At 43.5% G+C, this 21,823-nt stretch overlaps 1 protein-coding gene across 1 annotated transcript in view; it reads right to left on the reverse strand.

The window, feature by feature from the left end:
• Positions 1 to 5,732: 5,732 nt before the first annotated feature.
• Positions 5,733 to 21,823, reverse strand: part of LOC139423240 (ceramide synthase-like) — a 33,977-nt gene continuing 17,886 nt past the window's right edge. The window contains exons 3-5 of the mRNA XM_071175042.1: positions 16,670 to 16,889; positions 11,386 to 11,481; positions 5,733 to 8,739 (exon numbers count right to left, since the gene is read on the reverse strand). Of these exons, the coding sequence (XP_071031143.1) occupies positions 8,419 to 8,739; positions 11,386 to 11,481; positions 16,670 to 16,889 (637 nt within the window). The 3' untranslated portion in view covers positions 5,733 to 8,418. The remainder of the gene's footprint in view (positions 8,740 to 11,385; positions 11,482 to 16,669; positions 16,890 to 21,823) is intronic.

Genomic DNA, 21,823 nt, shown 5'->3' on the forward strand with positions numbered 1-21,823 from the left:
TAGGTTCAACATTAGCTACTTGCTTGAAGGTTTGTACTGAATGGCATGTTTTCCCAAAACTGTGCACCGCGTTCATCAACAGCTTTTGAAGAATGTTTGCTCCCATTGGGTGGGTGTAGCCTGATCAAAATGGGTGTGAACATGTATGGTGTGCTCATGAAGCACACCATACACAATCACCCTCTGGGCCACCATAATCACATCGTTCTTCAAAATAGTTGTCCAGTACAGTACCTTTTCCATTAAATTAAACATTGAACAACGTTCTGTTGTACTGAACGCACCTCTGGGTGGTGTTCATTGGGACACACCATAGCAAAATGGGAAACGAAAGTTCTTAGACAACTTCAGATTGAAACAGGGAGGTACTCTCTGTTTTCCGTGATTCCCTCTGAGAATGTTCTTCGATTTCATGCCTACTGCAGACAGTGTTCTCAGAAAATTGAGGCAGAGGCATGTACAGCAATTAACACAGATTCTGGTTTAAAAGGATTCATCAAATCAGTTTTATTTGTCTTTATGGGGTGTCTTTTACAAGTTGCAACAAAATAATTCCTCTCAATCAATGTTTAGGTTAGTTAAAGAGCCCATTCGTTTCTCAGATAAGAAATTCCTCGAAAAGGGCACACTACAAAAAAAAAAAACTTAATATATATATGTATATATCAAAATCAGATATATAAATATATATGAAAACATCTGATAATGTTATCAAAAATAACAGGAGGCAGGGAGTGTTGAAGGTAGTGAATAAGCTGCATTTAGTAAATTACACAGCCAAAAGGTGACATGAGGTGACAGACACTATTGTGAGGATGGAAGTCCGATTCGGGACAGAAAACGTTAACAGTACACCGTGTACTGTCATAGAGAGAGTCTAAATCCACAAAAAAACAAAGCACAGCAAACAAATTCGGAACTTGAGTATATAAAAACTAACCAAACCGTGATGATGGAAGAGATAAGCACATTGGAAGACCCCCCAAAGGAGTTGACAAACACCCTTTGTCTTAAAAAATATATAAGGCCTCCCGAGTGGCGCAGCGATCTAAGGCACTGCATCGCAGTGCTTGAGGCGTCACTACAGACTCGGATTTGATCCCAGGCTGTGTCACAACCGTCCGTAACTGGGAGTCACATTGTGCGATGCCCTATTAGCCCAGCGTCGTCCGAGTTAGGGGAGGGTTTAGCCACTGGGGGCTTTACTTGGCTCATCGCGCTCTAGGGACTCCTTGTGGCGGGCCGGGCGCCTACAGGCTGACTTTGGTCGTCAGTTGAACTGTTTCCTACGACATATTGGTGCAGCTGGCTTCCGGGTTAAGCGGGCGCATGTTAAAAAGAGCGGTTTGGCGGGTCATGTTTCAGAGGACGCATGACTCGACCTTTGTTTTCTCTCTCTCTCTCTCTCTCTCTCTCTCTCTCTCTCTCTCTCTCTCTCTCTCTCTCTCTCTCTCTCTCTCTCTCTCTCTCTCTCTCTCTCTCTCTCTCTCTCTCTCTCTCTCTCTCTCTCTCTCTCTCTCTCTCTCTCTCTCTCTCTCTCTCTCTCTCTCTCTCTCTCTCTCTCTCTCTCTCTCTCTCTCTCTCTCTCTCTCTCTCTCTCTCTCTCTCTCTCTCTCTCTCTCTCTCTCTCTCGTTGGAAAGTTGCAGCGATGAGACAAGATCGTAATTGGATATCACAGAATTGGGGATGAAAACGGGGTAAAAAATAAAAGTATGGGGTATTTTTGAAAAGAAGACGTGTACAGTAGTATTGTACAAAGAGGACAGAGGAAATGCATGCAACGGATAAAATGCATATTTAAAAAATATATATAATGTTTTATCAGCCCAATTATAGAAATGTAACCCAATTCAGTTTGAACTTGAATCCAGTGGCCAGCCAGTCAGTGGGCCATACCCTCGACACCTACCAGGCTCCTGTGAGTCCCTTGATAAGAGGGACCGGCCCTGTGTGGATATGTGTGAAATCAAAGCAGCAAAACTACTGGAAAAGTAAGCCTAGGGGGCACTGCCCCTAGACCCCAGCTAAAATGTTCCACCTATGCACAGCCATTAATCCTGATCACACTGATAATGCACAACTCACGCTTCACTGTGCCGAGGCTCCTACATAGACTGGATATGGATGGATGCTGACCTGGGATAAGGGTTGTGTTAGTGGGAAGGGGAGACACTGCCCCATGCAGTCTGGGGGGGGGGGGGGGTGACTAAAGTGCCTGACAATCTTTGGTCTACCAACCCTACAGGTTGCAATACCACAAGCCATGTCAAAATGCATTTGGAAGAAAGCAAAGAAGAAAACAATGGCACAAGCAGGAGAAAACCGCATGCCATTCCAGGTATTTTCATATTTCAGAATCCATTGTTTTCATTGTAACTCGTTTCACAATTTTTAAAACAAATCTAAGTTATACAGTTATATGTTAACATCTTCATCAAACCCTGAGCAAAGAGAGGAGCCTCCAAGAAGGCCGAACATAAGACTTCATATATTATAACAAAACAAATCTGTCCGGATTAAGAATTAAAATAAAGATGATTAACAGGATATGTGTTTTGCATGCAGACCCTTGAACCCTATGCATGATTTGAAGGCTCTGGATTGGATGTCAGGGTAGGGGGCGGGGGATAGCACTTTAGCGACACGTCAAGGTGCACTGAGTGTCAAAGTGTACGAGACCACTAGCTCTCTATAATCTGCCTCATACCTCACGACGACGTCGACCGTGACCTTGCAACAGACTAAGGGAAATTTCAAAGGTATACCATGGAAATCTCTTAAGCCATCAATGTCACCCTCACCTTTTCAGGCCAAACCCCATCTGTCATGGTCTTACATATCAAATCAATAAAAAAATACTTCAAGATGGGGGAAAATGTCTCTGAAATGTCGATGTCAACCATATAAGGTTCCCAAAAGTGGTTGTCCTGTATTGTGAGGTGATTGGTTGCGGCGGTCCTGCATCATGAGGACATTTGTGGCATTGACTTGTGAGGGCACGCAGATTCTGCTCTGGTCCAATAATAATAATACATTTTACTTGGGTACACATTTCAAGATAGTCAAGGACATCTTGCATTAAAAGAAGGCCTACATAAAATCAAGTGCAGTACATAAAATAGGGCTCTGGTCGAATGTAGTGCACTATATAGGGAATAGGGTGCCAGTTGGGAGGTAACCCATGTGAACAGATGGAGAGTCTGTCCTTTAGGCGTGTCACTGTGAGCAGTACATCCAGAGAGCCTTTTTAAAGCCATGATGGCTTGATTGGCCTTGTTAGGAAATGGCCCTGTAGCCTAATTAACCCTGCGTTCCCTGGACTCTTGAGCGGAGAGACTGGACACCTGATGCCAGCAACGGCTCATCTAGATCAGTGGTTCCCAAACTCTGGGGCGGCATAATTTTTTTAAGGAACACAGTCGAGCTTTAAAAACTTACTCTTGAGAGCTGTAATCGTAGAATGCTCAAGGTGCAATTTTGAAATTGGGTAGTGCATCATCAGGTCCTCTTGTCATGTTAGTCATTGCATACCTTAAAGAGCTATTTACAACTTGTTATAAATGTCCAGATCAACTAGCCCATGTCAGCTAACATTTTTTTAGCTCATAGATATTGTTGTAATTTTTTTGTCACTCAATATCACATGAACACACATTAGACATGGCAAAATGTATGGAACTGCAAAAACATTTGTATTAAAACTGAACAATTTTCTTTGCACCCCATGACAAAAAAGATAATTTTAATTAATTAATTAATTACAATTCTTTTTAAAAATTAATAACATATATATATTTTTGGGCAGAATTGCAGGAAATAAGCTTTAAACCTGCATTCTCTCCACCAACAAGAGAGGTGTGAACAGTTTGTCATGAACAGTGCTTGTGCCCATAGAAATAGACGTGGCGCATACGCGGGATGTTCCCCAATGCTGGTAAAAGTAAAGTAAGGGTATGAGGAGTGAGTGAGAAAGATGGAGACAGGAAGGGAGAGAGAGAAATAGGGAGGACAAGAGAGTGAGAGCGCACAATTAGAAGGCCTGGGATGTTTCTGTATGGAGATCTGTGGTCGCATCAGTCAGACAGACAGACAAAAGACACGAGTCGGGGCATATTGATAAAGCTGGACTCTGTCTCGGGGTCCGGGCCAAACCAGACAAACAATCCCATCGTTTAAAAGCAGCAGCACTCAGCTTCCCTTCCTCCCTTCCCCAGCCTTCTGCCTGCTCTGCTCTTGCTCCAGCGCCGCCCCGGAAGCACAGTGGCCTGGTTTGGTCCTTTCCCGGACAGTATTTCTCAGCAGAAAATGGCTGAGTCCCCACAATGCAGGGGTCTACGGAGTACAGCAGTGTCACCACAATGCAACCGTCCGCTAGAGAGGAGAGCCCCTACAATGCCGCAGTTTCCTAAAGAGAGCAGAGTCCCCACAATGCATCAGTCACCAACAGAGAGCAGTCCCCACAATGCAGTAGTCTCCTACAGAGGACAGCAGAATCCCCAAAATGCAACCTAACATGCAGACAGAACTTCAGCGGACAGGGCCACGTTGACAAAACTGACCTGGGGCCCAATACTTATTAAAATAGCCTCTAAGATCAGATAACGTTGATTAAATACATGATGATTTGCTCAAGCTAAAATGTGGTCAGGGCATGTAGGTTTGAAGCAAAGTTGTTTTGGTCCTCACACAAACACTTCCCTCCATTCTCAAATATATCCAATTGCCAAGGGCAGCCTTCTTAAGTCTGGTCAGTGTTAAAACTAGAAGAATGTGTTGAGTTTCAGCAGAAATAGTGTGTGTGTACGTGATATTAATGTACCTCTCACGGCCTCAAACTTTTCAAAGTGCTAACAGAATCTACAGTAGCTTCTCATTATCAAGGTTGTCGTCATCATTTTTTTTTGCATATGGTAATGCATTCTCTAAAAACAAACATTTAGTTATAATTATCCTTTATTTACAGCTATGTGATTGGTGCTCCATGCTAGCAGCACTGATGCCAACAAGCGTCAGTTCCTCCTTGCCACTATAAAACACATGCCGTGGATGGGCACTCTGGCTAAAATAACCAGCACTTCAATTTACTAGTAAATTAGTAATAATTATCTACAAGTTAACAGTGTTTAATTTATACAGAACCATTGCCTTCATATTTGAAGGCTACGGACGGAGTAGGTTAAAAGACAACATAAAACTCTGGGAAAGTATTCAAGGTATTATTGGTTTGTGGACAATATGATAAGATGTATCACATTTAAAGTAACTGGCCAGTGTCCAGATTTCTATGAAATATGACCTATAATAAATTACAAATGACTGGAATTGTTTCTTCTCCCAAAAAAAATGAATTATGTTAAAAAGCATATTTTCTGTTTTGGAATGGTGTGGGCGTACCCAAACAGCCGAATGGTGTGGGCGTACCCAAACAGCCGAATGGTGTGGGCGTCGACCAGTCAAAAAATATTGATGCGAGTAGACTGCTGGGATGACGTCATCCTCTATGTGGAAATAGCTAGCATTTTTAAAACTGTCTGTAGAGCTGGGCGATATGGACAAAAACCCATATCATGATAATGTAAAAAATAAAAAAAAAACACAAAAAATGCTCCAATGATAATTCTGCGCTAAATTATAGAAATAAAAATTGGGAGGTGCTAGAACTGGGCGATATGGACAAAAAGTAGTATTGCAATAAATGTAACAATATTGCTCGATAACAAATACAATGATCTTTTTTTTTTTTTTAAATGGACAGTTACTTTACATTAAAATATGATCCAATATTAGCAGGTGTATTTTTGACGACATCTTTGTGCAGATTGGCCTAAAGGCTATATTATTCACCACCTGAGGATGTGGGAACTCAAAATAGCTAGATTGCTAACTCTAAATATGATATTGTTGCTATATAGAATAAATAATTAGCCTACATGGCTATCAGTAAACGTAGGTGAATGTCCTACAGAAACTTTCCACCGCTAGGCCTAGGCTACATGATGTAGGCATATTAACTGCAAATGGCGGGCTCTGCTCATCTCCGCTGCATCGAAACCATACTAACTACAGCCTATTCCGGTTGTAAAGTGTTTCCATGAACTCAATTGAGGTGATAAATACATGATATACTCACAGAAAGCTGTGTCTCCTCTCTTACTACAACAAAAGTAGTTGCTTTGAAAACGGTATCCCCCCCCGCCCCCCCAAAATAGCATTTTGAGCAACGGCCATATGCTTGTGCTTCTCAGAATGCATCTCTCCTCCGCCGTGTGCAGTCGGTGTCAGCAGCCAACAGCAAAACAGGGACAAGCAGGAATCAACATAATGCATAGGCTATTACTGTTGACCATATAATAATTTTAGGACAACCTACAGAAACATTGTATAGCAAAATCACAGAAAATTCCTGATGTATGCAAAATGCTTCGGTAAGGGGAAGGTAATGTCGGTAATTTTCTGCTTATCGTCCCAGCTCTAGATACAATTTTGAGGTGTTTTTTTCCCTCCAATTTATGCTTTGGCCACAAATACAACTATAGGATGAGTCAACATTTGGGTACGAGTTAACAGAATATGAACTTTTAAAAGTGATATTTTCACTGGACAGCTCCTTAAAAAAAACTGGGGTTGTTTCCTGCTTGCTGACCTGTTCTAAGGAGCCAACCAAGTCGGGGAAAACTCATAATTAATCCCCAGAAAAGGCAATCATGAGTAAAAGTAGAATACATGAAATGAGTGTATCGCCACCATCAAGCCTTTCTTATTCTATTCGACAATCTTCTGTTTGAAAATAGAGTATAATTTTGGAGCAGGGCCGCATGCAGCTGTGTAATCATCCTGCTCCAGCATCATGCTAGGAACATTACTATTTTTTATCTAAACATCAGGTTAATCTCTACTACATGGGGTTTTAAATTGTCCTCGCCATTTTCAACCCCGTCTGTTTTATTGCTCCAACTGGCACCTAGTGGGCCGGTCCCTGGTGGACACAATGTGACCTTAAAAGGGATTCCCAGTGGTATACAAGCCCCTCCCATGTGGCCCCCAGACCCCCTATTGCCAGAGGGCAGCATTGACCTAAAAGAATCACCCCACCACTCCCACCCCGCAAACTTGACGTCGATGTGACCTTAAAGTCTTGTCTCCACCCATTAAAAGCAGCTTCAGCTGTTGCAATGGAGTCGAACCCGGGACTAAACAAGCAATCCCATTCCTTCTAATGCTGCTACAGCGCTCCCAGAGAAGTCTTGTGTATGTAAACATACGGACAAAGCTTTTGCTAAGCCACCCCCTTTAGGTAGGGAGGACACAGTACATAATATAGAGAGAGGCTCCTAGCTTGTGATGCCCCACCCTGTGTGACACTGAGGGGCGTGGGTTTAGAGAATTCATGTAAACAGACGCAGCAGGGCAGCACACAGAACCCTGTTGGGCCGTAAACAACAAAGGAGGAAGACGAGCGCGCTGCAGGCACACCGATTGGCCAGCGGCGGCAGCCTTGGAGAACTGTGAATGAGGAAACGGGACAATGGGGAGGCGCTGAGGTGGATAAAGGAGGGTGGAGTTCCACAATCCAATCACATTAAATGGGTTTTTGTGTAGCTATGCTGGTGCAAAGAGCTTGGTGCAAACATTTCTTTCTCATTTTCTCCTTCAAATGTAGATGAGGTGACACCCGTACCTATCTTAGTTTGTAAACACCCCATCCCATTCCACCCCTCCACCCAGCCTTGTCACCATTACTATCTGCATGCCAAGTCCCCTTTCCTACTTCTCCTCTCCCGCCGGCAGTCTTTTAAAGATGAGGACTGGGTGGGTGGACAAACACTTCATAAAATGTGAATTTTCAGGACTTGACATAAAAACCATTGACAAAACAAAATAAATCAACAAATTCTACATACACATTCATCTACACTAACTGATCTTCCAATCAGCAGAGCAAGTAATAGGTGAAGTGGAGGGGCGGGGGAGTGTATCACCACCCCCCCCCCCTCCTCCTCCGAAAAAAGCCAGGACCTCCATTCTCGGTCTTCTTCATATCTTTTAGGGAAACTCCAGTGTAGCACTACAAATATAACCCCTGTCCAATCACTCTAATCCAAGCACACGAGCACACACAAAAAAAAATGGAGTAGAGCTTGGACTGGGCATGGAGCGATCAGTAGTATCGAAGCAAAAGGGAAACATGGGGGTGGGGGCTCAGGGGGAGGAGGAGCAGTAGCAGTACTAGTGGAATCATAGTAGTAACGGTAGTAGTTTTGTGGAGACTGTGGTATGTAGCCGAAGTGCTTCTGCAGTAGAAGTAGTAAGTAGTAGTCGATGGTGGTTCATTTTTGTGTGACTCGAGCGCATATAGAGTAGAGAGAACCGAGAAAGAACAGAGAGAGAGCGATGGTGACGGAGTGAGCTCTCCAGCTCTAATCATTTCCCTTGGGTTGGTTGTCCGTGAGGGAGGGGGGGCTAGGTGGGGGCAGGGGGGAGGAGTGACACTGGCGCTGGTAGAGCCGCCAGCCCTTGCGGCAGAGCAGCACGAACCAGTAGACCTGCGGCGCCAGGATACACAGGCTGCCCAGGTTGACCGACAGTGTCAGGTGGAAGGGCACGCCGTAGACGGGGATGCCGTAGTGACGGCCGTAGACCCAGTACATGTAGGGAAAGAGGGCGATTCGACACAGGAAGAAGCTGAGCAACACCATGCCCCCATTGGCCTTATGGATCCAGCAGTCCTGCAGACCCAGCTGTGAGAAACGATAGGAGAGGAGGATGGAGGGAGAGATGTGTTGGGAGAATATTGAAAAGAGACAAAGAGAGAGAAAAAAGGTCATTATATGGTCAAACAGTCTTGAAATTCTAAGTGAGCAAAACTGGGCTGGAATCCCTGGAACTGTTTGAATACTTTGAAAATACATTCTTCCTTCCATGATGTAATCACTGATCTGAAGACTGGACTGGTGAAAGCTATGAAGTGGTACCCATGCATCATGGTAGATCTGTTGATAGATACACTATTACAGGAAGCGAAGGAGAGCAGAGAGTGGCCCTACTGAATGAAGAGTCAGAAGTCAGCAGAAAGTGAGCTGGAGACCAAGCAGGCCCCCTGCTCTTTGCTCTTTTAGTGAAACATATACCAGGAGTGTTTATTTAGTGAGTATCTGTATGGATACAAGTACATACAGGTACCTGCCAAAATAAAGGAAACATCAACATAAAGCGTCTTAATAGGGCGTGGCACACACAGACACCGAGACAGACACACACACACACAGACACCGAGACAGACACACACACACAGACACCGAGACAGACACACACACACACACACACACAGACACCGAGACAGACACACACACACACAGACAACGAGACAGACACACACACACACAGACACAGACACCGAGACAGACACACACACACACAGACACAGACACCGAGACAGACACACACACACACAGACACACACACCGAGACAGACACACACACACACCGAGACAGACACACACACACAGACACCGAGACAGACACACACACACAGACACCGAGGCAGACACCGAGACAGGCACCGAGACAGGCACCGAGACAGGCACCGAGACAGGCACCGAGACAGGCACCGAGACAGGCACCGAGACAGGCACCGAGACAGACACACACACACACACACAGACACCGAGACAGACACACACACACACACACAGACACCGAGACAGACACACACACACACACAGACACCGAGACACACACACACAGACACCGAGACACACACACACACAGACACCGAGACAGACACACAGACACCGAGACAGACACACACACACACAGACACCGAGACAGACACACACACACACAGACACAGAGACAGACACACACACACACCGAGACACACACACACACAGACACACACACACACAGACACATAGACAGACACACACACACACACACAGACACACACACACACACACAGACACCGAGACAGACACACACACACACAGACACCGAGACAGACACACACACACACAGACACCGAGACAGACACACACACACACACAGACACCGAGACAGACACACACACACAGACACCGAGACAGACACACACACACAGACACCGAGACAGACACACACACACACAGACAACGAGACAGACACACACACACAGACACCGAGACAGACACACACACACACAGACACCGAGACAGACACACACACACCGAGACAGACACACACACACACACACAGACACCGAGACAGACACACACACACACAGACACCGAGACAGACACACACACACACAGACACCGAGACAGACACACACACACACAGACACCGAGACAGACACACACACAGACAACGAGACAGACACACACACAGACAACGAGACAGACACACACACAGACACCGAGACAGACACACACACACACACAGACACCCACACACACACAGACACCGAGACAGACACACACACACACACAGACACCGAGACAGACACACACACACACACAGACACCGAGACAGACACACACACACACAGACACAGACACACACACACACAGACACAGACAGACACACACACACACAGACACAGACACCGAGACAGACACACACACACACCCAGACAGACACACACACAGACACCGAGACAGACACACACACACAGACACCGAGACAGACACACACACACAGACACCGAGACAGACACACACACACAGACACCGAGACAGACACCGAGGCAGACACCGAGACAGACACCGAGGCAGACACCGAGGCAGGCACCGAGACAGGCACACAGACACCGAGACAGACACCGAGACAGACACCGAGACAGACACAGAGACAGACACACAGACAGACACACAGACAGACACACAGACAGACACACAGACAGACACACAGACAGACACACAGACAGACACACAGACCCACCCTTTGAACCCTCTATGCTCCTTTGAGACCTCTCTTCCAAAGTCACTTAGATCACTTCTAGCCATGATAGCCAAAATAATGAGCAACTGGACATTTTTATACATGACCCTAAGCATAAACAATTGCCTCCATGGATATGGTCCGATTCTGGCAAAGCTACTTTGAAGCAAGATAAGACATAGATAAACAAGATTCATAACAAATATACTGTACACGCGTGAATTTCATTTCACAACATCATTCAAATTTACTTACAGACCGATAGACTGGTATTACCATCAATGAACAGGCTAAAAAGCATTATTTCGCAATGTGATTATTTTCTTCTCCCGGGCAATTGGCCGGTGTAGATTCGTTTTATTAGTCTGTAATAGCCGGCTTTTGGCCAATGAAAACCTTGGTGTGTATACATGGTTGTTATAAGTGGTGATTAGGGTGTTCTAATGTGTGTGTGCGTGCATCTCTCTCACCTGGATGAGGATCTTCCCTAAGGAGACGAAGGGCGTGCTGAGCTCTGTGAGGAACAGGCAGCCGATGAAGTAATCACCCTGGTCCCTCCTGAAGAACTGAAAGGCACAGGGAGGGAGACGGCACACAGTTACAAAAATCTGAAACAAGACCATGCACACACCGAAATACACACACACCCACCCAAAATGGTCCTCGGTACTATAGGACTTAGGCAAATCGACTTTCCCTAGGGCTGCACATACAAAAACACAAGTCAGGACACAGCTCAATAACACCAACAAGGCTACAAACCAACTTGGCCAACAGAGGTCAAAACAGGCCCAGGGTCATGTTCATCAGGCAACAAACAGAAGAAAATGGACTGAAACTGGGAGGAACTACCTGGACTTTTCCAACAAGAAACACTCACATTTTGTAGCAAAAGGTTTCCGTTGCATGCAACAATGAACAAGACCCAGACTTATGCCATAAGACCAGGCGTTAACCTCTTGAGACTAGGGGGCAGTATTTTGATGTTTGGATGAAAAACGTACCCAAATGAAACTGCCTATTTCTCATGCCCAGAAGCTAGAATATGCATATAATTGCAGATTAGGATAGAAAACTCTAAAGTTTCCAAAACTGTCAAAATATTGTCTTTGAGTATAACAGAACTGATATTGCAGGCAAAAACCTGAGGAAAATCCAACCAGGAAGTGCTGCTTTTCTGAAACCGCTCTGTTCCATTACATGCCTTCCCTCCATTTAAAGGGATATCAACCAGATTCCTTTCCCTATGGCTTCCACATGGTGTGAAGAGTCTTTAGACATAGTTTCAGGGTTTTATTCTGAGAAATGAGTGAGAATGATCACATCGCGTCAGTGGATAGCTGGGTGTGCTTAGATTTTTGCATGCGCGAGCAGCTTGGAGCAGACCTTTTCTCTCTCTCTCTCTCTCCTATTGAAAAAGCTACCGTCCGGTTGAAATATTATCGATTATTTATTGTAAAAACAACCTGAGGATTGATTTAAAAAAAACGCTTGACATGTTTCTACGAACTTTACGGATACTATTTGGAATTTTCGTCTGCCCGTCGTGACCTGCACGAGCCTTTGGATTTCTGAACAAAACGTGCCAACCAAATGGAGGTTTTTGGATATAAAAGTAACCTTTATGGAACAAAACAAACATTTATTGTGTAACTGGGAGTCTCGTGAGTGCAAACATCCGAAGATCAAAAGGTAAGCGATTCATTTTATTGCTTTTCTGACTTTCGTGACCAATCTACTTTGCTGCTAGCGGTTTGTAATGTTTTGTCTGCTGAGAGAGCTGTCCTAACAAACACTTGTTTTGCTTTCGCTGTAAAGATTTTTTTTAAATCTGACACGCCAGGTGGATTAACAACAAGCTACGCTGTGTTTTGGTATATTGCACTTGTGATTTCATGAAAATTAAATATTTTTAGTAATTTTATTTGAATTTGGCGCTCTGCAATTCAGCGGATGTTGACGAAAATGATCCCGCTAAAGGGATCGGTGCGCCAAGAAGTTTAAGGTAAGGGAATAGATCACAATGAGTAAATTAGTAAATGTATGGAGGAGCATTGATGGAAGCTGCAGACAGGGAGGATGCCAAACAGAGCGCTCTGTGTGTGTTATGTGATGATGAATAAACCAGTAGTGTGTGGGGCCGAGACACCAGTTCTGCCATCTGCCCAATGGAAGAATGACCTGCAGCACAAACTGCTGCCATGTAACACTACACCTACCTACCCCCTGTACCTGCCTGCTGGACCCAGTGTGTGTGTGTGTGTTACCTGACTGTGTGGGAGGGAAACGAAGCAGGGAGCAAGGGAGGAGTAGGAGAAGGGGAGGAGAAGAGGATCACAGCAGCTGGAACCTGAATAATGGAGGTGTAAGGTAAGGTGATCTCATATCACCATTGAAAGCCACTGAAAACTAAGATGCCAGGTTTCCAATGCACTTGACCTCTCTACATAAAATGGACACAATTTCTTATTTTACCTTTATTTAACTAGGCAAGTCAGTTATGAACAAATTCTTATTTTCAATGACAGCCTAGGAACAGTGGGTTAACTGCCTTGCTCAGGGGCAAGAACGACCTATTTTTACCTTGTCAGCTCAGGGATTCGATCTTGCAACCGTTCGGTTACTAGTCCAACACTCTAACCACTAGGCTACCTGCCACTAATACGACGTTTGTATGTGAGAGAGAGAGCGAGAGAGAAAGAGAGAGAAAGAAAGAGAGAGAGTGAGTGAGTGATGGAGCAAGCTAGCGAGATCTCAGGGTTTTCTTTAGCGGGCAATTGCCGGCTTTAGGCCCCCAAAAATAAAATGAAAAGCCTAGAAATAAAACTGTTGCCGGAAAAACAAATCCCATTGCAAACTAATGCTTTTTAGTAATTGATGGAAATAGCAGTTGATGTAAATGCATGTGACCTTCAGGCTTATCGGTATATAGGTTAATTTGCATAATTTAGTGGAATTACTTTAGACTGTATTTTCGTTAGCCATCATGTATCTTATTTATTAACTAACAACTATCACACACACACAACATTCAGAGACTATTTTGAGTGGGATTTCTCCTGCAGCTGGAATAAAACATGTGCTTTTAAAAGCAAATTAATTGCACAACAATTCTAAATGCAACCACGTGCTGAAAACTGTTTTGGTGCAACATTTTTCAAAATAGCTATTATTTTTTATTTCTCAACTGGTAATTAAAGCTAGCCTCCCATTCAAGCGCAGGCAACAGGCTATCAGCACATCACCCACCACTTTACAATGGAAGCTGGAGGCAGTATGCATTTTGAAAACATAGTTAATTTCTTGAAATCAGAATGTTTTATTTAATACTATGAGGAATGTCTTACTCTGCTTCAAAGTAACCTATTGGCAAAATCTGACTATGGGAGCAATTATTACTTCATTGGCAGAGCGTGAGTTTCAAATTTGGGGAAGCTTAAAATGTATCCTACCAATCTGTGTGCCAGTTGTGCATTTCTCAAAATCATTGTCACGTGGTCAATCATAAAATTTGGAACTAATGTGAGATCACCAGCCTCTGCCATAGGGACACATTGATACGTGATCCATTGGCGGCTAAAGAAAGATTTTTCAAATAGTATACTTTGAATTATAGTTTTAACATCACTCACATTAGATGTTAACCCATATGAATCTAAGTCCCTGAGGTTCTACTAAGCTATATGGAATTGTTTTAAGGTTATACCAAGGATCATTAAGCTAATTGATGTAGAATTTTAAGACCCCTTGAAGTATATAAAAAAAATTTAAAAGTACAAAAATTATTAGATAAATTATTTTTGGCCTTACTGCTATTAGCCCATACAAATGCATTGAATAACAGATTCACTACATGGAACATCATATAGTACCAACAAAAATATCAAAACGTTTTTCTATGTATCTGAGAGACATAAGAACAGGAAACATATACACACACTTTTTTTCTTCACACATGTATTTAACCCCATTAAGACAAGTCTTCTGACACTTGTGGAGAAAACCATCATGTTTGTGAGAATCTCATCTTTACATGGAGGGATTACATTAGTCGTTTAGGTCAAACCGTTTGGACGCTACAGACGATTTTGTAAGAAGGACAATTTTCGGGATGTTTCATGGTCTGACGAACACCCCTCTAGCTCTGTCACCTTTCACCGCAGATGCGGAAGTGCGACATAGAAAAACAAAGATCTCTAGCTTACATTTACGGATTCTCATGAGGATTTTTGTATTATGCTAATTAGATGTCCACGCTCCCCCAACATTATCAGGACAGAGAAAAACAGACATCCTCATTGCTCACATGGAGCAATCCAAATGAAAGACAAATCTCGTAAATGATGGTTATGAAATAAACCAACGTTTGTTTTTCACAAGTGTAGCAAGTTGTAAACTCTGCAAACAATGTTTCCACTCCAAGAATGAGAACAGTAAAATACTAATTAATACATGCATTAACATAAATTAATGTAACCAAATGACTGACATATGTAAATTGATAAAAATAAATAAAAGGGTAAACAATTCACACAACGAAACAATGAATGCGAAAGAATTGGCAGGAGACAGCAGAGCCATTCTGGAGAGAGATTCGCCACACACCGCTCCCCTTCTTCTTGTCTCAACATTTAAAATTCTACTCAAGACATTATCTTCACACTTATTTTAGATGCTATTCACTGACAGCCACAACTCAATAATCAGCTAGGCCTATTGCCACGCAAGCTGCCCAAATTGCGGGATAATGATCCTCGATTCTTTCTGGTGAAGAAGAATTTTGAATAATGCATTTATTTCCTACTGGACCCACCACTATGCCATCACATCAACTTTCTGTCATTGTCCAGAAGCCAAAGGCACAATTCTAGTCATATTAGCAACCCATCCTAGTTGTGGCATCTTCAGATTCCCCCTCTTTCAAAGTTACTAACAGAGATTTTCATCTCTATCACATATGGAACCGCTATCGGGTGCGCTGTTTAGAATGGTGTTTTCCCGCGAATTGTATTTTGGGAAATGTTTGAAAATGATGTTTTATTGGCTGCTTCATTACATGAGTTGAATATTCTGTTAAGGTGCATTACCATAATGTACTTGTGATTTCTGTCATGCTGAGCACCATGGGTGGACGCCTTAATGGGTTATGCACCCAATGCATATGGGTCCGGTTCATTTCTCAAATTGCCAGTAAATTAAAATGTTCCCGGTCACATTACCATAATTGTCCAGCGCCACATTTTCCGTGGGTATGTGTGTTCTCTCTCGATTATTGTCATGATACACTACTCATCTGTCGTTATGTGGATATTAGCTAGTGTTCTTGACCGAAAATGCAGTCGACGGGGAAGACAATGTAATGAAAACTAAAAGGAGAAGCAAATATCAGCTAGCCAGGCTACACACAGGTCTCTTTCACACGCTCTCTGACCCATTTCATTTTCAAAGCACTTTCCAAATAGAGTTAGTGCCATCCTCCTTCCCCTCTATCCACCCTTCCATCCCTCTCACTGTCAGGCAGCAGAATGATGAGCAGGGAATCTCACCCCCCTCCTCTCCGTTCTCTTGCACGAGAGTGATGGGCAGCATAATGGTCAGAAGGGTCATATCACGTTATCACTCTCCCCTCCTCTCCCTAATCAGTGACAGGCAGCAGAATGGTCAGCAGGGACTCCAAAACCTGACAAGTTTTCCTGGTCAATAAGTACTGTGCCATTTCGGCACAAACCAAGGTAGTGTGTGTGTGTTACTGACCAGGGTGACGGGCAGCAGGATGGTGAGCAGCGCAATGTGGTGGAGCACCAGCAGGAACTCACGGCGGACAAACGAGTTGACCGTGGTCAACGAGTGCTCCTTATACTCCTCGTGACCCTTGACCCGGAAGCGGTAGTAGTGGCTGAGGTACATGGCGTAGATATCATATGTCATGTAGGGCACGCCATACCAGATGACAAAGTAGGTGGCCAGCCAGTACCTGAGGGAAAGGGAGGGTTCATTATTTCACACCATTATGCAATGAAAACAAGAGTTTCTTATTTGACGAGTTCAGTGAGTAGCTAAGTAGGCAAGGTCATGGGTTCAATTCATTCCCACAGGGATAGCACACATATACAGCGCATTCAATGTACTTTAAATCACTTGGAATAGTGTCAAGTGTTTGTGGCATACATTTTATAACATTACCTCTAGCTAAACGTGGGAATTAAAAAATGTGGAGTGGGTGAAACGCATGACACACATCACCCCTCCCCCCCAGTCCAATTAGCCCAGTTGATTACAGCACATTAGTTGTCACACACGTGTGTTGTAATGTTACAGGCTGGCAGGCAAGTGGTAACTCATGCACACTGGCTCTACACTGCGCTGTGGGAGTATTAAGAGTATTAAGCCCTGGTGGTGGGGGGGGGAATTAGCAGAGCACTGATGCTGGGTTAGGTCAGAAGGTAGCCAGGGCATTGCTGGAGGCTGCCCTGAGTCAGTGTAGTCTGACCTAACCCAGCATCAGTGCTCTGCATCAGACTATTAGCATTAGTGTAAATATAATGCCAAATAGCACTGGCCGAGCCAAGATACAGGGATAAGGATGCTAAACGATGCTAGGTTATGCTAGGCACTGGCTGAGACAGGACAAGGACGCTAATCGAAAACGATGCTGTTAAAAGTCAACTGCCGCTGAGAACCAACTTCTCCTGGTTTAAAACTGCCTGTGTGACATCGATGAGTCAGAAGTGTAAATAGGGCCTTCCGAGTGGCGCAGTGGTCTAAGGCACTGAATCGCAGGGCTAGCTGGGTCACTAGAAATTCTGGGTTAGAGTCCAGGCTCTGTCGCAGCTGGCCGCGACTGGGAGACCCAGCGTCGTCTGGGTTAGGGGAGGGTTTGGCCCAGCGTTGTCTGGCTAAGGGGAGGGTTTGGTCGGCAGGAATGTCCTTGTCCCATCGCGCACTAGCAACTCCTGTGGCGGGCCGGGCGCAGTGCACGCTGACACGGTCGCCAGGTGTACGGCGTTTCCTCCCATACATAGGATCATTTTGTAAGGGAGTTCGTCATGAGTTACAGCAACTAGGAGTGAAGTTGGGCTTCCATAAAGATGGTACAAACTTCCAATGCATTTCAACAATATGGAAAGATGGCCAGGAATGGATTACATCCAACACGGCTGCCTGTTAACAGTCAAACCACTGGTGTTGTTGAGTACGTTAGCTAAGTAGATATCTGGTACTAGCGAGCTAATAGCTACTTTTGGTTATACAACATGTGATAGTGCTAGCGAGCCAGGCTAGCTATGATACTCGATGAAAGAAGAATGATACTGTAGCCAGCTAAATACATCAAGTGTTTTTATTTTATTTTTATTTTACCTTTATTTAACCAGGCAAGTCAGTTAAGAACAAATTCTTATTTTCAATGACGGCCTAGGAACAGTGGGTTAACTGCCTGTTCAGGGGCAGAACGACAGATTTGTACCTTGTCAGCTTGGGGATTTGAACTTGCAACCTTCCGGTTTCCAGCCCAATGCTCTAACCACTAGGCTACCCTGCCGCCCCAGTGTAATGTAGCATGTCAGAGGAAGATGTGCATTATTCACGTTAGCTGTTGTTAGCAAGGTAGCTAGCTAACTGTAGCTCATTGGCATTTAGCCTCAATACAGGGCAGGCACTTGGATACTAGCTTGCTAGCTAGCTAATCACAGGATGTAGACAGCTTGCTTTCAAAAACATTTAAACTCAAACTGGCTAGCTAACGTTAGCCAACTCAATTCAGCTCTGACAAAGATATTAGGTAGCTAGCATTCGGGGGCTTCGTCTGTTCACCCAAAACAACATACGTGTTCTCATAAAGGTTTGTGTATTTTCTTGTGCAAAAATAAATGAAGGATAGTACTTGTCTACTACAAATATAGCTATGGCTCTGCCAGCGAATAGCAAACTGTGTCGGCAAGCACTCAGCAACGTACACAGCTGGTTGCATAGTCATGGTGTCAGCGTCACCGACCTGAATCTATTCTGTAGTTAGTCCCTCTATTAGCATAAATTACTTACAAACTAGAGACAGTAATTTCTCACTATATGTTCATTGAGTGACAATATTTTATTTCATTTAATTTCATTCCATTCACAGGCTAAATACAAAACATGGTGAATTGTTTACATTTTTTATTCAGCAATGTTGTGGGAACACCTCCCCCTTCCATATTAGGAGCTGTTACAGAAGGCTGAGGCAGTGGCCACGCACAAGTTCTGCTTCAGAGTAATGGGGAGACACTTGAATCAGGTTGGTCACAGTTATGACTAGTTTCAGGAAACTAGGCGTATGTCGCATGCCACTACTTCAGGAGCAGCATTTGAAAGTAAACATGCATTTTATTAGCACAATTTTTTTTTTTTTTGCAAAAATGCCTTCAAGAACATGTTCCTTAATAACAAACTTGTATTACATCCATAAATACGAATACAATTGTTAAAATTACAAGCCTAGTTGGTTTAGCCATGAAAAAAGGACAACCTTCCCACTAGCCATGATTGGCTGAGATAATGTTCCACTGTGCAACTGGACTACTCCTTGGACCGAGTGAGTAATGCCATGCTGGCACGTGTCTCTTGTGAATTGGCTGTAAATCAGGATCTCTGATTGGCTATGTTCAACCGTGTATTTATAGTTAGTTGGCTTCCATGACTGTATGGGTCAGATATAGGAGCTGAAGTCGACCAGTATCTGTGACGAGAGGGTCCTGGAACTGATCTATGCTGCAATGCCCATTAGGTGTAGGAAAACTCCTCAGAAGGGCCAAAAGTTGTTCACTGTGTGTGTATTTATTTCTTGTGTCAGTATTTCATTTTAAATGTATTTCTTTTGTATTTTGTATATATATTTTAAACTCTACATTGTTGGAAAAGGACTCGTACATAAGCATTTCACAGTTAAGATTTGTTTACACTGCAGGCTTAACACAAAAACCAGTTTGGTTTTTCAAATCCATTTTGGACTACAGACTGTCCAAATAGCAAGTTACAAGTGTCCAAATCGGATGTGTGTGTGATCAAACAGCAGCCATTTGCTGACATGGCTACGCTAGTTGTCATAGTAATGACGGGTGTGCACGCAGTTGTGTTGGCTGATTCGTGGTGGTGCTCGTGGTTCACTCAGAAGTTATATAGCAAGCTAAGGTGACAATGCCTGCTGTAGAAATTTACCAGTTGCTTTGCATGTTCAAAATCATAGTATAAGAACACAAAGACTCATAAGGATAAGCTGATCCAACTTTCAAATGAATGAATCCTTTTTGGATCAGCCACAGCAGTCAACTTGCTAGCTAGATAGCGGTTTAACACGTTCCCTAATTTGTTTGTAAACAATTAACAAGCTAGTTAGCTACTACATGTTCTTGTCAAACTGTCAGAGTCGTTAGCAAGCAATATGCCATATAAGTCTAAAAAACACTTGAGGGCAAATTATTCTGATTTGACCGTTCAGACAAGTCACATGGCCAGGGATGATATGTATCCAACTTCAAACCAACTATAAATGTAGTTTGAAATGTCACATTCAATGTGCTCATTGGCTGTCCAGACTGCAAGAAAAATAACCAATTCGAATATGCAAATAAATAGGATTGGAGTCACTTCAAACTGACAATGTGAGCAGGGCTTTAGTTTACACCTGTTGTTTATGAAGCATGCAACACATGACATTTGATAAGGTGATTACTAATAAGACAGTACATCACAAGTGTTTAGTAATATGACCCTTCAATGAATGTCACTCATCAACTCTTCCTCGTTTTTCTACAGATGGCCTGAAGAGACCCTGTGCATTCTTCAAACATGTCAGGGAGCCAACTTTTGGCTACCCAGGCTATTTGCATTAAACTCATTTTTAGTTTTTTGACTCAAATGCACACTCACTACCCACACACACATGCATTCAGAAAGTATTAAGACACACACACACACACACACCTCTGTTTATCATCTATCCTGATGTCCTAGTCACTTTTATACCTACTTTTATCCCTATGTACAGTTGAAGTCGGAAGTGTACATACGCCAAATACATTTAAACTCAGTTTTTTACAATTCCTGACATTTAATCCAAGTAAAAATTCCCCGTTTTAGGTAATTTAGGATCACCACTTTATTATAGGAAATGTGAAATGTCAGAATAATAGTGGAGAGAATTATTTATTTCAGCTTATATTTCTTATCAATTAGTATTTGGTAGCATTGCCTTGAAATTGTTTAACTTGGGTCAAACGTTTTGGGTAGCCTTCCACAGGCTTCCCACAATAAGTTGGGTGAATTTTGGCCCATTCCTCCTGACAGAGCTGGTGTAACTGAGTCAGGTTTGTAGGCCTCCTTGCCCAAACATTTTCTATAGTATTGAGGTCAGGGCTGTGTGATGGCCACTCCAATACCTAGACCTTAAGCCATTTTGCCACAACTTTGGAAGTATGCTTGGGGTCATTGTCCATTTGGAAAACCCATTTGCGACCAAGCTTTATTGTGTTGTGTTCTGAGATGTTGCTTCAATATATCCACATAATTTTCCTCCCTCATGCTGCCATCTATTTTGTGAAGTGCACCAGTCCCTCCTGCAGCAAAGCACCCCCACAACATGATGCTGCCAGCCCCATGCTTTCAGGGTGTCGATATAGGACTCGTTTTACTGTGGATATGGATACTTTTGTACCTGTTCCCTCCAGCATCTTCACAAGGTCCTTTGCTGTTGTTCTGGGATTGATTCGCACCAAAGTATGTTCATCTCTAGGAGACAGTGTCTCCTTCCTGAGCGGTATGACCGCTGCGTGGTCCCACGGTGTTTATATTTGCGTACTATTGTTTGTACAGATGAACGCGGTACCTTCAGTCATTTGGAAAATGCTCCCAAGGATGAATCAGACTTTGAGGTCT

This window comes from Oncorhynchus clarkii, chromosome 12 (assembly GCF_045791955.1).
Source record: "Oncorhynchus clarkii lewisi isolate Uvic-CL-2024 chromosome 12, UVic_Ocla_1.0, whole genome shotgun sequence".
Classification (NCBI taxonomy): Eukaryota; Metazoa; Chordata; class Actinopteri; order Salmoniformes; family Salmonidae; genus Oncorhynchus; species Oncorhynchus clarkii.